We start from the raw sequence: 14,508 nt of genomic DNA, 5'->3' as shown, positions 1-14,508 counted from the left end.
TTTTTGACAGAAATGGTTTTTTTTTCACCTATTACCACTTTTTGAGTTTTTTTGCTTCTAAAATTGTTTTTTTTTGGAAAAAATTGTAAAATGTAAATGTTTCAATTTTTGAATTAAAGAGAGTGAAATTGCCTCTGTTGTCTTCACTTTTTGAAAAGTTAGAGGAAACGACTAGAAAAAAATTGGAATAATAATAAATTCAATTTTGAGCAGCTTGAAAACAAAGTTTTGAAAGAATTTCGCTCAATTTTTATTTCTTAGAGTTTTGTGGGATATGGAAAGAGGAAAGAAAGGGTGGGATCTATTGTAAAATCATTTTGGTTCCCTTAGTGGTCCTCATGAGTAGGTATGCAAAGAAGTACATTTTTGAGGCAAAAAAAAACCTAAAGTCCTCCCCTACTGAAAAAATGAGAAAAAATAACGAGTCCCTTGAAAAAAACTGGGAACCTAATTTTGATTGATTATTTTTATTTTTTTATTGTTTATCGTGCTAGCACCTCCCCCGCCCCTTTTAAAAGTACCTGATGATAGATTGCGCATCCTTAAAATTTTCTTGGAAAATATCAGTTGTAATGAAATTCTAATTGACCCGAGCGAAGTGAGGGTTTGTTTTTGAAATTTTATAATCCATAATGCCAAAGAAATGTTATTTCTGTTGTGATCATGTGTGAGGTTAAAGGTATGGATACAAATTTCATAATCTCTTATAATATGATATAGATTTTTAATATTGATTGAAAACCAAAATAAAAAGTGAATCTAACAAGCGTATACATACATACATATTACATACTAACTACATAAAAGTAATAAAAATATTAATAACATCCATTGACTTTGACGTCCGCTAGTATCATGATTAGAATTATGCATTATCAAAATTTCCCATTTCTAAAAATATCCATATCAATGCTTAACAGAGCATCCCTTAAACTTCTATGGTCCAAGAATTCGATAATACCAGTGGTTTGAGAGGGGTTTGAATTGGATGCCTCATGTCCATCTTCAGTCATATTCTCAGGTTCTTCTGTTTGAAATGTGAAATCCAATTCTCCAGTAATCTTCAACGATGGCGAACCCAGCACTTGGAGTAGATTTTCATTCGCATCCAGGGAACAGGTATATATGCAGCCCCCTGCCTCATACGTTTTTACTTTACGATTTTTTCCGCATAAATAATCTTCGCCGCATAATATCTTTTCAGAATATTGGGTTACTAAAATAATAGCGTTACCGTCATTATCCGAAATAACTCTCCAAAATGATTCAACAGGTGGCGATTTAGGTATCTTCAGCAAAAAGTCTTTTTTCTTATGCGTTCCCGAGTACAAATTCAACTGTTTGTTTTTCTGTATAGGGGGACAAAATGTCATTCATACAGTATAAAATCTTATATCAGAATTGTGTGACAACTTTTTTAGTGAAAAAATCAATATTTACTTTATAACTGTATAGTCTAATGTACCAATCAGCTCTTAGCATGCCCCTGAATAAATCTCTATCTCTGGTGATGGTGATATTATTGAAAAGAAAAAAAGTCGTCTGTCTCCATAGTCTGTTTGGCATATCGTAAACTCCAACGAACTCATATTTATAGTAAAACTGCACAGGATTCAAATTTATTAGGCAAGTCCATGCATCAAATCAAACAAAAATTAGACAATGGGTCATCGATGTTTTGAAAAATGTTGTGCTTGTGTGTATAGAGGCTCAGCTGTGATGAACTAGTGAGCTCAAAACCTTCTCAATTTATTGTTTTTAAAGACAATCTAGTAATTCCAATTTGAATATTTCATCTCTCTTAACAGCAATCTCAAGAAAGATGGCAAAATTTTTGAAATTTTTTAGCTCAGAATTTTGTATTGTGCGAATATTTTCAATGAGCGCAGTCATGTTGAGCTTCCCTTACAAATTATCAAACTTGACAAAATCCCTACTTTTAGATCTGAAGTTTCCTATTTGAACTCTGAAGTGGCCTCTTTAGGGTATGGGGTATTGAGGCTAATTTTGAGCATCTTATCTCAACGTTGAAACTTTAGTCTTTGCATGGAATGCTGACCCTAATGTTATGCTAACAAATGAACCTCTTGAATTGTCGCACTCCGATTTGAACGGGACCGCGATTTTTGAAAAGAGCATAGTCTAAAACCGCCAAAACCAAATTTTAAGCTGCCCAAGTTTATTTTTCGATTTTTGGCAAATTTTTGAAGTTGAATGTTTTTGGCGATTTTTTTTTTTTTTTTAAAGTATGAACTTTAATGATGTATCTCTGTTACTTCACGATGAATTTGCTTCGGTGTTTTTTTGCCAGCTGGTTGATTTTGATGCTCGTCGAAACTGTTTCATCAAGTAAGTGAAAACTGTATAATCGTCAACTTGTGTTTTAATTAATTTTACCAATTCAAATGCAAATCACCACAATTTGACGAATATTTCAGAAGAAGCTGTATTGCGTCGAGGACCACTGAGGAAACCAAAATGATTTTATAATAATTCCCACCCTTTCTTTCCTCTTTCCATACCATACAAAACTTCAAGAAATAAAAATTGAACGAAATTCTTTCAAAACATTGTTTTCAAGCTGCTCAAAATTGAATTTATTATTTTTCCAACATGACCTTTTACCATTGAAATTTTGGTAATGGGTCATTCCATGCCAAATCGACAGATTTTTGCGCGAGGGGCTTCGATTTTTTTTCAAAATCAGATCATGTGTAGAGGTCATCAAACGATAAATGACGCAATCCTGACATTTTTTCGATTTTTTTTTGGCGGAACTGCGGGGCTTCAAAGTTTTCCAAAATGGCTGAAAATGGAAAGTTTCAGTTGTAAGTTGCTTCTATTGTACGTGGTGTAGAATTTTGAACTTTTTTAAAATTGAAGTACTTTGAGAGGGTTATTTAACGAATGATGTCAAAAGCAGGTTCCCATTTTCAAAACCCTAAAAAATCGATTTAAAAAAATTATTTTTTCTCCAGAGGTCACCACGTTGATAATTGGGTACAGAAGAAATTGCGATTTTTTTTTGACATGTACCTATCTAAAGACCACCCTAATGTTTCACTCTTAAAATTATAGCACCAAAAATGGTATTTCTCGTCAATTTCTTGACAAATTACGGGGGAAGGAAATTTTTTTTAAATGTTCAATTGTTCATCTACACATTGGTAAAATATCTCAAAAATGAAAACATTTTTCATTTCTGATGGTATCTATTTTTGCAATAAGTGCCAAACTTGTGATTTTTTTTTTCTCAAAAATGACAAAAAATGTCAGTCCAATTTTTTGATATGTTATTCTACATAAAAAAGAGTAAAACTGAGAATTTTTTCAGAATTTTTACTCGTGGACATCGGATGGTTATATATTTAAATTATAGCCCTAAGTTTTTTAATAGATTTTTTTAGGGTTTTGAAAATGGCAACCCTGATTTTGACATCATTCTTTAATTACCCTCTCAAAGACTCAAAGTACTACAATTTGAAAAAAGTTCAAAATTCTACACCACGTACGTACAACAGAAGCAATTTGCAACTGAAATTTTCCATTTTCAGATTTCAGCCATTTTAGAAAACTTTAAAGCCCCGCAGCTCCACAAAAAAAAAAAAATTGAAAAAATGTGCAGTTGGTGTCAATCGTCACCTCTACACATGATCTGATTTTGAAAAAAAAAAAAATCGAAGACCCCTGGTGCAAAAATCCGTTGATTTGGCATGGAATGACCCAATGTGAGTCTCAAGACATGATTTTTCTTTACAGCTCAGCCTCAATCGAATCAAATATGTACGAAGAAAAATTTGAGATATTAAGATGGATGTTCTTAAAACTTACAATGTCTTTAAAGGACTCTTCGTCTTTAGTGCTTAAATTGGAATCCAACACTGATTCATAGTGGTACGTGGGCATTAATGGTTGACGATCAGTAAGTTCTCTTATTCCATCCATAAACAGCAGATCTGGTGATTTGATGCGGTGAATTGAGTATAGTGTAGCTTTTTTACGTTTAGTTTTTGAATAGCATATTTTATACGTGGATAAAAACTGAATATCCTGTATTCGTTTCGAATTTAAAAGGAAAACAACTGTTTAATGCAAACAAAGTGAGGTAAAAATGATATAAATATTCATTCGTATTGTGAATTACTTTTCCTTCCTCGTCGTTTGATACCTAAAAGAAGAAAAAAAAAAGTTAAAAATATTGTTAAAATGTTAGAATATTATAGATAATGTTATATTCCTATACGTACCTATAGATAGGCAATTCTTACCGGATATCCGACTTCATACATGTCTGCGTGCAATTTGTTGCAATGTTTTACGTGCTCGTCACTATTATCTTCAACTTTATTAATTAAAGGTGTGAAATCCTCCGAACTGCAGGACACTTCTTGGTCTGTGTACTTGGATAGAAAGAGTAGTTTAGTTTCGTCGGTCGCCAAAACACCAGTTTTCCAATTTGTTTCTACTTCCAATTGTTTTTCATCGTGTGCAGGGCACGCAATCATAAATTCTTCTTTAGGGCCATTTTGGTCTTCAGAATCATCGTAATTATAACTAGAAAGATAGCTTTCTGATTCGTGTGCGTGAGGTATCGCAAGTTGTAGAGATGAGTCCTGTTTTTTTATCACAGCTAGTGGGCCTGTATACGCTAATCGACGCAATACAGCTTCTTCTGAAATATTCGTCAAATTGTGGTGATTTGCATTTGAATTGGTAAAATTAATTAAAACACAAGTTGACGATTATACAGTTTTCACTTACTTGATGAAACAGTTTCGACGAGCATCAAAATCAACCAGCTGGCAAAAAAACACCGAAGCAAATTCATCGTGAAGTAACAGAGATACATCATTGATCCTCGATTGAAGTGTGTTTGGTGTAAAATGAATGTTCATTGCAGGATTCCTTATTATTTTATATTAATTTTTGAGAATCGTGCGTTCTCGTTCGGAAAGTGGTTTTGCGCGAAATGAAATCATCGCGAAAACATTATTCGTAATATTTTCTTAGATGAATAAGGTTTTAGGTTATACAGAATAAGTAAACAAATTGCTACGAGTAACACCTGAAAAGCTCGAATCTCGCGAAAATCTTGTCGCTGACATGTGTTTCGCATGAATGACGCGACGTAGGTGGATTAGATACATAATATCGTGCAAGATGTATTGCAGGTTGTATTCGACAGGTTTTTAGAAAAATTGTAGAGCAATCTTGCTTGTTAAAGCTTTGGAATGTGATTCCTAGAGCTGCGTGATAAGATCAAAATTGAGAAATCACATTTCAATTCGTGGTTCAAAATTGTAAAAATGAGGCAAACTGAAGTTAAAGGAGTCCTCCTTCCTTATCGTAAAAAAATAGAGAAAATTTTGGAACAAATTGCTGTGTCATTTTATCCCTCTTCCCTTATCCATCCTATCTTCCCTAAAAGTCTAAAAAAAAAATGAAGGAAATTAAATTACCGCCAATTTGGAAACATTACCTTATTGAGTAATTTAAAAAGTTTGCGATTTCGAGTACTCGGAAGGGCTAATTCTGAAAAATAATGGAATATTCGATCTCAGCGATCTCGAATTAGTAGAAATCCACATGTCACACCATATTTTCATAATTATTCGAGGGGTCCAATCGGCAATCCAAAAAATCAAGTGAATAGGTATTTGAATTCAGCGACCTCGAAAACCTTTAAAATTAGGTGTCACAGGTTATTTTTAATTTTTTCGTATTTTGACCTTGCTCGATGCCTCTATATGGAGAAGGGAGAGGGAGTTTGAAGGTTCAGATCGAAAAAATACGTCAAAATTCGAACTTTTCTATTGTAAATCACTACCAATCGATATGCTACTTGACTACATTTTCTGTAATTTTGATTAGAATTGGGGGGGGGGTCATTGTGACTCTCTGGGGTTGTTGAAAGGCCATTTTGAAAATTTATTTTGTTAAAAAAAAATCAAAAATGTCCAGTCTGATGAATTTTTTGTATTCCATCTGCCCACCTGGTAGTTGAATAAATCACCGTTAATTCGTGCCCAATCCCTTCAGTAAAAACGCGTGATAGGGGAGAGGGTCAGTTGATTTTCGAAATACGAAATGACCAATTTGTCAAATTCTTCATGGGGTCACAGACGTCAGTGGCGGATTCAAGGTTTAGGGTCCAGGTGGCAAATCGGAGAAAAAGGGCCCAAATTTGGGAAAAGAAGCCCACAGTCCAATTGTTCATGTGACATACCGTTTGGCAGGTTTTTGGGATGCTGAGTGCGAAAACGGGCTTCATTTTTCCCAACATCCTTTCCATCTCCTTCAAGAAGCCAACACATTGATTCATAACTTGAAAACATATCCACGAGTATTTGAGGAAGGTCATTAAAATTTTGGATTTGGGCATATCCGGTCAAGTATGGTGATCCGTCCCTTGAAACAGATTTCAACCGATCCTGTCCCAAAAGGTCAACCATAATGGGAAAAAATTTAGATGAAAATTTTGGACCTCTAAGGCAAGTATTTCGTGGAGAGAGGACTGAAATGTGTTTTTTTCCTCAATTTTCTTCATTTTTCACTGATAATGCCGATTAAAATTTCGCGTTTTTTTTTTAGATGTGCTCTAGAAAGTCCAAAGAACAATACCATTTTAGGAAAAAAAATTAGGCAATATATAGGGCCACAATTCCAGCTATTATACCTATCTAAATTAATTTTTCGATTTTCGGTGAATTTTTGAAAATTAAAATTTGATCATTTTCGGTGATTTGTTTGTTTGTTTTTTATCAAATAAAAATCAGCCTTAAGACTAACATCGCAACTGTTTTGAACCAAAATTCACCATTACAAACCTACCGGAGTCTCCCGCGCAATTTTCAAACCGTCCAGGAGTTTCAAATCTCTTTAAAAGTTATGAAAATTGATTTGCTCAACTAAAAATCGAATTGTAGTTTATCCTTTATTTGAGTCCTTTTTTCCAGGTGGACACTGAGTTTTTTTTACCAATTTAAATTCAAAAAATTGAAAATTTTCTGTTCATAAATGAATATTTTATGAAATTGGCGCGAATATACTTAAAAACCAACCCTCGTATAGGAATTTTCACCATTTCAACCCATTCTAGTAGAGCCTCCAGCGCTTGGAAATTGACTTTAATGTGGATCAATTCGAGGTCGAGAATAATCCTCAATATTCAGCTGCATGCCCCAAATTAATTTCTAAAACCTTCTAACAGGAAAATCTAAAATCGCTCTAGAGTCTCTTGTATTGTCTAAAAAATAGTGAAATTTGGTGGTTTGAGGAGTTGATGTTATCTACCTTCAGAACTAATTTTCATGCATCATTTTAAAAAATAAATAAATCAGGTAGATTTTTTCAAAAGCATTCTTGGATCACCGAAAATGGCCAATTTTGGATTTGTTAAAAATTCACCCAAAATCGAAAAATTGATTTGGACAGCTGAAATTTTGGTTTGAGGATTTCACATCATTCTATATCCTGCTCTTCTCCAGAAATTTGTCTCTCTTCAAGTCGTAGATGGACCTTTCAAGTGGTCGCTTTGTTGAGTAGGCACAGTGTGAATGAGTTTCAGAAAAACACCTTCGAAAAGAACTTTGGAAGTTTTCAACACCCTTTCTCTTCGCTCGGGCTTTATGTCATCATATTTTTGTACAATAATTTGAGTTGGCCTATTTGGCTATTGCAACAATATTTCAAAAAGTAAGGAAAATTAAAACAACCAGATAAAAAATAATGTGTGGCGGGAAGGGGGGAGAGGTAAGACAAAACTCTTCAGTGAAAAAGTGTTAGCACGATCTTTTTCATTGATGAAGGAAGTAGTTGGCACTGCAAATTTCTCTGTGAGATGAGAAGGACTTTTTCGGTCACTTCTTTTTTAAGGGCTTGTCAATTCTCAAAAGTAGTAGGTAAGTCCATAATTTTTGGTACCCCCTCCCCCTCACCCCAGACATCCGAAAAAATGATTTTCGCGTCGCGTTTAAGAAGTCCTCTTTTTGTTGAAAAATGACCAAACAACAGTCCATTTTTTTTTTGCCAATTTTGTTTATGAGGTTCTGTTTTTTTTTTTTTTGCATTTTTGGAAAAGTTGTCAAAATGTGTCAATTATTGGGGAGGGGAAACAAAAAGCTTCAATTTTTGGAAAAATAGTCGAGAAGTGTCTTTTTTTGGTATAATAGTTGAAAAGTGGCCATTTTTGACAAAATTTTCAAAAAAAGGTCAATTTCAGGTAAAATTGTCAAAAAAGGCAAATTTCTGTGAAAATTGTTAAACGGTTCCTGTTTTTTTGCCAAGATTGCTAAAAAAAATCCCGTTTTTGCTGAAATTATCAAAAAATTCCCATTTATTCATTTTTGGCAAGTTAACAAAAAGTTCTATTTTTTCGTCAAAATTCTTGTCGCGAATAAATTGCGTGCTAGCTCCCCTTTTAAAAGTTATAATAAATTGTATCCTTAAAATTTCCTCGGAAAATTTCTCGCAATGAAATTCTAATTGCTCCGTGATATTAGTTACAGGACTAATTTTCATCATTTTTACTGCATGAGCATGCATTATTATTCATTTTATTTTTCTAAAGCTGTACAAATCACCAAAAATGGTCAACTTTGAATTCTTAAAATTTCACCACAAACTAAAAAACCGATTTGGGCAACTGAAATTTTGGTTATGGGGGTTTCAGAGCATGCTCTTTCCAAAAATCGTAGTATGTAAACGCAGTCCTGTTTAAATCGGTGGCGGACACTTCCGCACGTTTCCTTGAAGGTAAGTATAGATACAAATTTCATAATCTCTTATAATATGTATACTATGATACAGATTTGTAATATTGATTGAAAATGAAAATGAAAAGTGAATCTAACAGCTTACGAATTACTTAAAAGTATTTAAAATATTAACAACATCCATTGATTTTTTAGGTATATTATGTAAAAAATCAATGATAACATCAAATTAATTTTTCTGTAATTCTGTATGTATAGCATACCTTGAGAATAACGCCGCATTTTGAAAAGACGCATCTTGAAAATCCGCATTTCTAAAAATATCCTTATCAATGTTTAACAGGGCATCCTCAAAACTTTTATTGTCCAAGAATTCGATAATACCAGTCCTTTGAAAGAGTTCTGTTTGAAGTGTGAAATCCAATTCTCCAGTAATCTTCAACGGTGGCAAACCCAGCACTTCGAGTAGATTATCATTCGTGTCCAGGGAACAGGTATATATGCAGCCCCCTTCCTTGTATGTTTTTACTTGATGATTTTTTCCGCATAAATAATCTTGGCCGCATTCCTTTCGAGTATGTTGGGTTACTAAAATAATGGCACGACCGCCATCATCCAAAATAACCCTCCAAAATGAATCAACAGGTGGAGTATCTTGTATCACTTTTTGATGCGTACCCGAGTACAAATTCAACTGTTCGTTTCTCTGTATAGGGGGGAAAATGCCATTTATACAGTATAAACTCTGATAGCAAAATTGTGTAACAATTTTTTTAGTGAAAAAATCAATATTTACTTTATAACTGTATAGTCTGATGTACCAATCAGCTCTTATCATGCCCTTGAATAAATCTTCATTTCTAGTGATGGCAGTATTATTGAAAAGAAGCAAAGTCGTCTGTCTCCATTGCCTGCTTGGCATATCGTCACCTCCAACAAACTTGTATTTAAAGTAAGCCTGCACAGGATTCAAATTTATTAAGCAAACTCATGTCAAATCAAACAAAAATTGAACAATGGGTCATCGATGTTTTGAGAAATGTTATGCTTGTGTCTGGAGGCTCAACTGTGATGAACTATTTAGCTCAAAACCTTCTCACTTCGATGTTTTTAAAGACGAGTAATTCCAATTTGAATATTTCCTTTCTTAACAGCAATCTCTAGAAGATGGCTAAATTTTTGAATGTATGTATTTTTCAGGGTTTTTTTTTTTTTTTTGCAAATACATACGAGCCGTGTGCAGATAAAATTTTAATTTTATGAATTGAGGAGCTCATTGCGAAAATAGCCCTTGTCACATGACCTCTTAGAACCTGTACAACTCCCAAGCTCTCCCTTGAGCATACCCAGGATCATGAATGTAAACTCTCTAACGCAATTCCTCTCCGGGCTACTCCTGATAGACCAACGTGACGGTCATTTCATCATCACAACATGATCTTCTCAGTTGGCTATAGGTGCAATGGAGTGCATAGGGTCTAACTGGCGATGTGACAAGGGCTATTTTTGTAATGAGCTTCTCAAGTGGTAGGAAGAAAGTACTCGTAAAAAGACAAGTTTTGACGAAAACAGTTATTGTGTTGAACCCTCTGATCCGGAGCTGTGGTGGTTCAAAGTTTTCTTGTGTCAATTTTACCCCCATCACTATGATGAAAAATTTTGAAAAAAATTGTGTTGATAGGCCCATCCTTCCCCTACATATTCCGCGTGGTACCACAATTTTCTCCTCACTGCTCAAGCTGATACAGAATTTTTCTCGCAAAAAACAACGCGTTTTTTGGCTATAGGAACTTGACAGAGGTGCGCCGCGCTATTGTCGCCTTGTTTATGATTGGCTGATGAAAGGTCCCAGTATAAACATTGGAATGTAATGTTGTGAAAATTGAAGGAAAATTCTTGAAAATTGCTGATAACAACGGGACCTTTCGTTAGTTCCGGTGTTTTTGACTACCATTTCCTAGAGCGCGACAGTTGTCTTGTCAAATCCCTATACTGACTAAAGGGGTGGGTTGGGGGACGGAAATTTCGCCCGAATTTTTTTTTAGAGGTACCCAATAATAATCCATTAAAATTTTCCAAATCTGGGAACAGGGCCATTTCGCCTATATCTTAGCTGGGAGGTTGGGAATACCCTTTGAGATATTGGGATGGATGTTCTTAAAGCTTACCTTGCCTTCAAACGACTTTTTAGTGCTTAAACTGGAATCCAAAACTGATTTATGGACGATGGGCCATAATGGTTGATAATCAGTAAGTTCTCTTATTACATCCGTAAACAGCAGATCTGGTGATTCGATACGGTGAATTGAGTATAGTGTAGCTTCTTTACCTTCGGTCTTTGAATAGCATATTTTATATGTGGATAAAAACTGAATATCCTGCATTCGTTTCGAATTTAAAAGGAAAAAATTGTTTAATGAGAAAAAAGTGAAGTAAAAATGATATGTATAAATATTCATTCATATTGTGAATTACTTTTCCTTCCTCATCGTTTGATACCTAAAAGAAGAAAAAAAAATTGAAAATATTGTTAATATGTTATGCTTTAGGTATGTATACTTAATATTAGATAATGGGTCATAACCACGTCAATTGGACCAAGAAGTAGTAGGGAGGTTTGGCGATTTTTTTGAAATTTTTCCTGTGGTAAGACCTCCCGAAGGGCCAGTGGCGCAAATCGCAGCCCGCTAGCCCATTTTTAAAGACAGCCAGGGGGTGTCAAAGTTTTCAGTGAACCTAAAATATCATCCATTTCAGCAATGGATTAAGCTCGATAACCGCGATACCTACCAAAACGAACATTTTCCCATAGTTAGGGGTTTTGAAAGGCTTTTTGGTGATATCATAAAAATCAGTGTTGCCACTTTTTTTCGTACAAAAAATTAGCTCAAAATGTTTTGAAACGTAGTTTTCATATCGTTCCGACTCTCAAAAATTCTGAAAAAAATATATTATGGACAACTTTTTCTGCTGAACGGCATATTAAAAAATTGGGATGGTACCATGTTGCAAAGTTGATTTTAAAAAATTTAAAGTTTGAGAAAAAATTTGATTTTTTTATTTAAAACATAAAAAAAAGTTCTGATGGGTGAAGTTGACCCATTTGACCCCTATTTTTACGTATCTGTTCAAAAAGTTGAAAAAACCCTTTCACTCGAAGAAATGAACTCCTCACAAAAAAATCAACATTCAAAAAGATCCAAAAATGAACGAATTTTTATTTTTTTGTTGCAAGTTTAATTTTTACTAACTTTTTCATGAAATACGTCAGAAAAAGGTCAAAATAAGACAACTGAATAAATTTAAACTTTTTTTGGTGTTTGAAATTGAAAATTGAATTTTTTCAAATTTTGATTTTTTTGGTGAGGAGTTTATTTCATTGAGTGAAAGGGTTTTTCCAACTTTTTCAACGGATACATAAAAATAGGTGATGAATGGGTCAACTTTACCTATCAAAACTTTTTTTCATGTTCTAAATCAAAAAATCACATTTTTTCGCATACTTTGAATTTTTTATACAGTGTTGATGACAAAGACCTGCAAATAATCAAGAACCTGTACTGGGAGCAAAGAGCTAACATCAAGATTGGAACTGAGTACTCGGAGAATGGATGTGGAATGAAGAGAGGTGTGAGGCAAGGATGCCCCCTCTCACCCAGGTTGTTCAACGTGTATGCAGAAGAAATAATGAGGGAAGTGTGAATCGAATGAATGGGATTCGAAATCAATGGCAAGAGAATAAACAAAATAAGCTACGCAGACGACAAAGTGATCCTTGCTGGGACAGAAGCGCAGATGCAGACGATGATGATCGACTCAATTAACAGCGCAGGATTAAAATACGGAATGAAAATAAATGCGGGCAAGACCAAGGTGATGAGATTTACAAAAGGAGACGATAAAGAGGTCAAAATCAACATCGGAACACAAGAAATTGAAAATGTAAACCAATTCAGATACCTTGGAGCGCTGATAAATAACGATGGTAGAGATCGTAAAGAAATTAAATCACGGATTGGAATGGCAAAAACCGCTTTCAACAACCTTGCCAATGTGCTGGGAAATCGAACGACGAGTATAGGTCTGAGGAAGAGAATTATGCGATGCTATGTATAGACCATTCTGAAGTATTCCTGCGAAGCATGGACCATGAGTGCAGAATGCAAGAAGAAAGTATCCGCTTTCGAGATGTGGTGCTATCAAAGGCTACGGATCTCATGGAAGGACTTCATTACCAACAAGGAAGTATTAAAAAGAATATGAGAGGAGCAGAAAGTCGTAGTTGAAGATATCAAAAACAGAAAGCTAAAGTATTTAGCTTATAAAATACGAGAGAACGGTATTTTCTTGCTAGCGATACAGGGGAAAATCCAAGGAAGATCGACGAGAGGAAAGAAACGATCAGAGCTGTTGACAACAAACTCACCAGCCAACTCTCCCTGTAAGACCCTGAAAGAAACGATCAGATACGCTAGAAACTGGCTAATATATCTAGATGGAAATATACGCTATCTCCTGTAAAAGAGTACGACAACGAAATCAACTTTGCAACATTGTATACCATCCCAATTTTTTAATATGTTGTTCAGCATAAAAAATTGTCCATATTATATTTTTTTCAGAATTTTTGAGAGTCGGAACGATATGAAAATTACGTTTCGAAATTTTTTTACCTAATTTTTTGTACAAAAAAAGTGGCAACACTGATTTTTATGATATCACCAAAAAGCCTTTCAAAACCCCTAACTATGGGAAAATGTTCCATTTTGGTAGGTATCGCGGTTATCGAGGTTAATCCACTGCTGAAATGGATGATAAGATTAGGTTGACTGAAAACTTTGACACCCCTTGCCTGCCTTTAAAAATGGGCTAGAGGGCTGCGATTTGCGCTATTGGTCATCCCTTTGGAAGGTCTTACCACAGGAAAAGTTTCAAAAAACTCGCCGAACCTCCCTACCACTTTTTGATCCAATTGACATGGAATTACCCAAATGTTACATTCCTGTACACATGTAGGTATAGATATTTCTTACCGAATATCCGACTTCATACATGTCTGCGTGCAATTGGTTGCAATGTTTTACGTGGTCGTACTGGTCGTCACTATTTTCTTCAACTTTATTAATCGAGGGTGTGAAATCTGTCGAACTGCAGAATGCATCTTTTTGAAGGCTTTTGTACTCGGACAGAAAGAGTAGTTTAGTTTCATCGGTGGTCGCCAAAGCACCGGTTTTCCAATTCTTTTCCACTTGTAATTGTTTTTCACCATGTGCGGGGCACGCAATCATCAGTTTTTCTTTTGGGCCATTTTTGTCTTCAGAATCATCGTAATTATAACTACAAAGATGTTTGTTTGATGTGTATGTGTGAGGTATGGCAAGTTGTAGAGATGAGTCTTGTTTTTTTATCACTGCTAAAGGGGATGTATACCCTACTCGGTGCAACACAGCTTCCTCTGAAATGGTCGTCAAATTGTAATACATAATTTGTATTCGAGTTAGTAGGTAATATTTTTTTGCCGATTTTGAGGGAAATGAATTAAAAAACAAGTTGGCGATTATACATTTTTCACTTACCTAATGAGACAGCTTCTTCGACGAGCATAAAAATCAACCAGCTGGCCAAAAAATACCGTAGCAAATTCATCGTGAAGTAACTGGGATACATCATTGGTCCTCGATTGAAGTGTGGTTAGTGTAGAATGAATGTTCATTGCAGGATTCCTTCTTATTTATATTAATTTTCGAGAATCGTTCGAAGTGTGGTCTTGCGATTGCGAAATGAGATCATCGCG

The 14,508-nt window shown here is 34.8% G+C and overlaps 1 protein-coding gene and 1 long non-coding RNA gene across 3 annotated transcripts in view; one reads left to right on the top strand and one right to left on the bottom strand.

The window, feature by feature from the left end:
- Positions 1-1,055, top strand: part of LOC135847830 (uncharacterized) — a 23,351-nt gene extending 22,296 nt beyond the window's left edge. The window contains exon 5 of the long non-coding RNA XR_010559241.1: positions 921-1,055. This is a non-coding gene — a long non-coding RNA (uncharacterized LOC135847830). The remainder of the gene's footprint in view (positions 1-920) is intronic.
- On the bottom strand, positions 769-14,508 carry LOC135847829 (uncharacterized). Of its 2 annotated transcripts, XM_065367547.1 has the most exons (7): positions 14,291-14,508; positions 13,748-14,169; positions 11,190-11,213; positions 10,883-11,092; positions 9,511-9,672; positions 4,762-9,420; positions 4,533-4,672 (listed from the first exon to the last, which is right to left on the bottom strand). In XM_065367547.1, the coding sequence occupies exons 1-6, from the start codon at positions 14,382-14,384 to the stop codon at positions 8,944-8,946; spliced, it is 1,389 nt and encodes a 462-aa protein (XP_065223619.1). In that variant the 5' UTR covers positions 14,385-14,508; the 3' UTR covers positions 4,533-4,672; positions 4,762-8,943. The 2 variants fall into 2 exon arrangements, with proteins under 2 accessions (XP_065223621.1, XP_065223619.1); XM_065367549.1 differs by lacking the exons at positions 9,511-9,672; positions 10,883-11,092; positions 11,190-11,213; positions 13,748-14,169; positions 14,291-14,508 and adding exons at positions 769-1,349; positions 1,441-1,602; positions 3,832-4,050; positions 4,145-4,168 and having other exon boundaries at positions 4,269-4,672; positions 4,762-8,941.

The sequence above is a fragment of the Planococcus citri genome, chromosome 5, assembly GCF_950023065.1.
Source record: "Planococcus citri chromosome 5, ihPlaCitr1.1, whole genome shotgun sequence".
Classification (NCBI taxonomy): Eukaryota; Metazoa; Arthropoda; class Insecta; order Hemiptera; family Pseudococcidae; genus Planococcus; species Planococcus citri.
The sequence above is the reverse complement of the archived record's forward strand: the minus strand, read 5'-3'. Positions and strand labels throughout refer to the sequence as shown.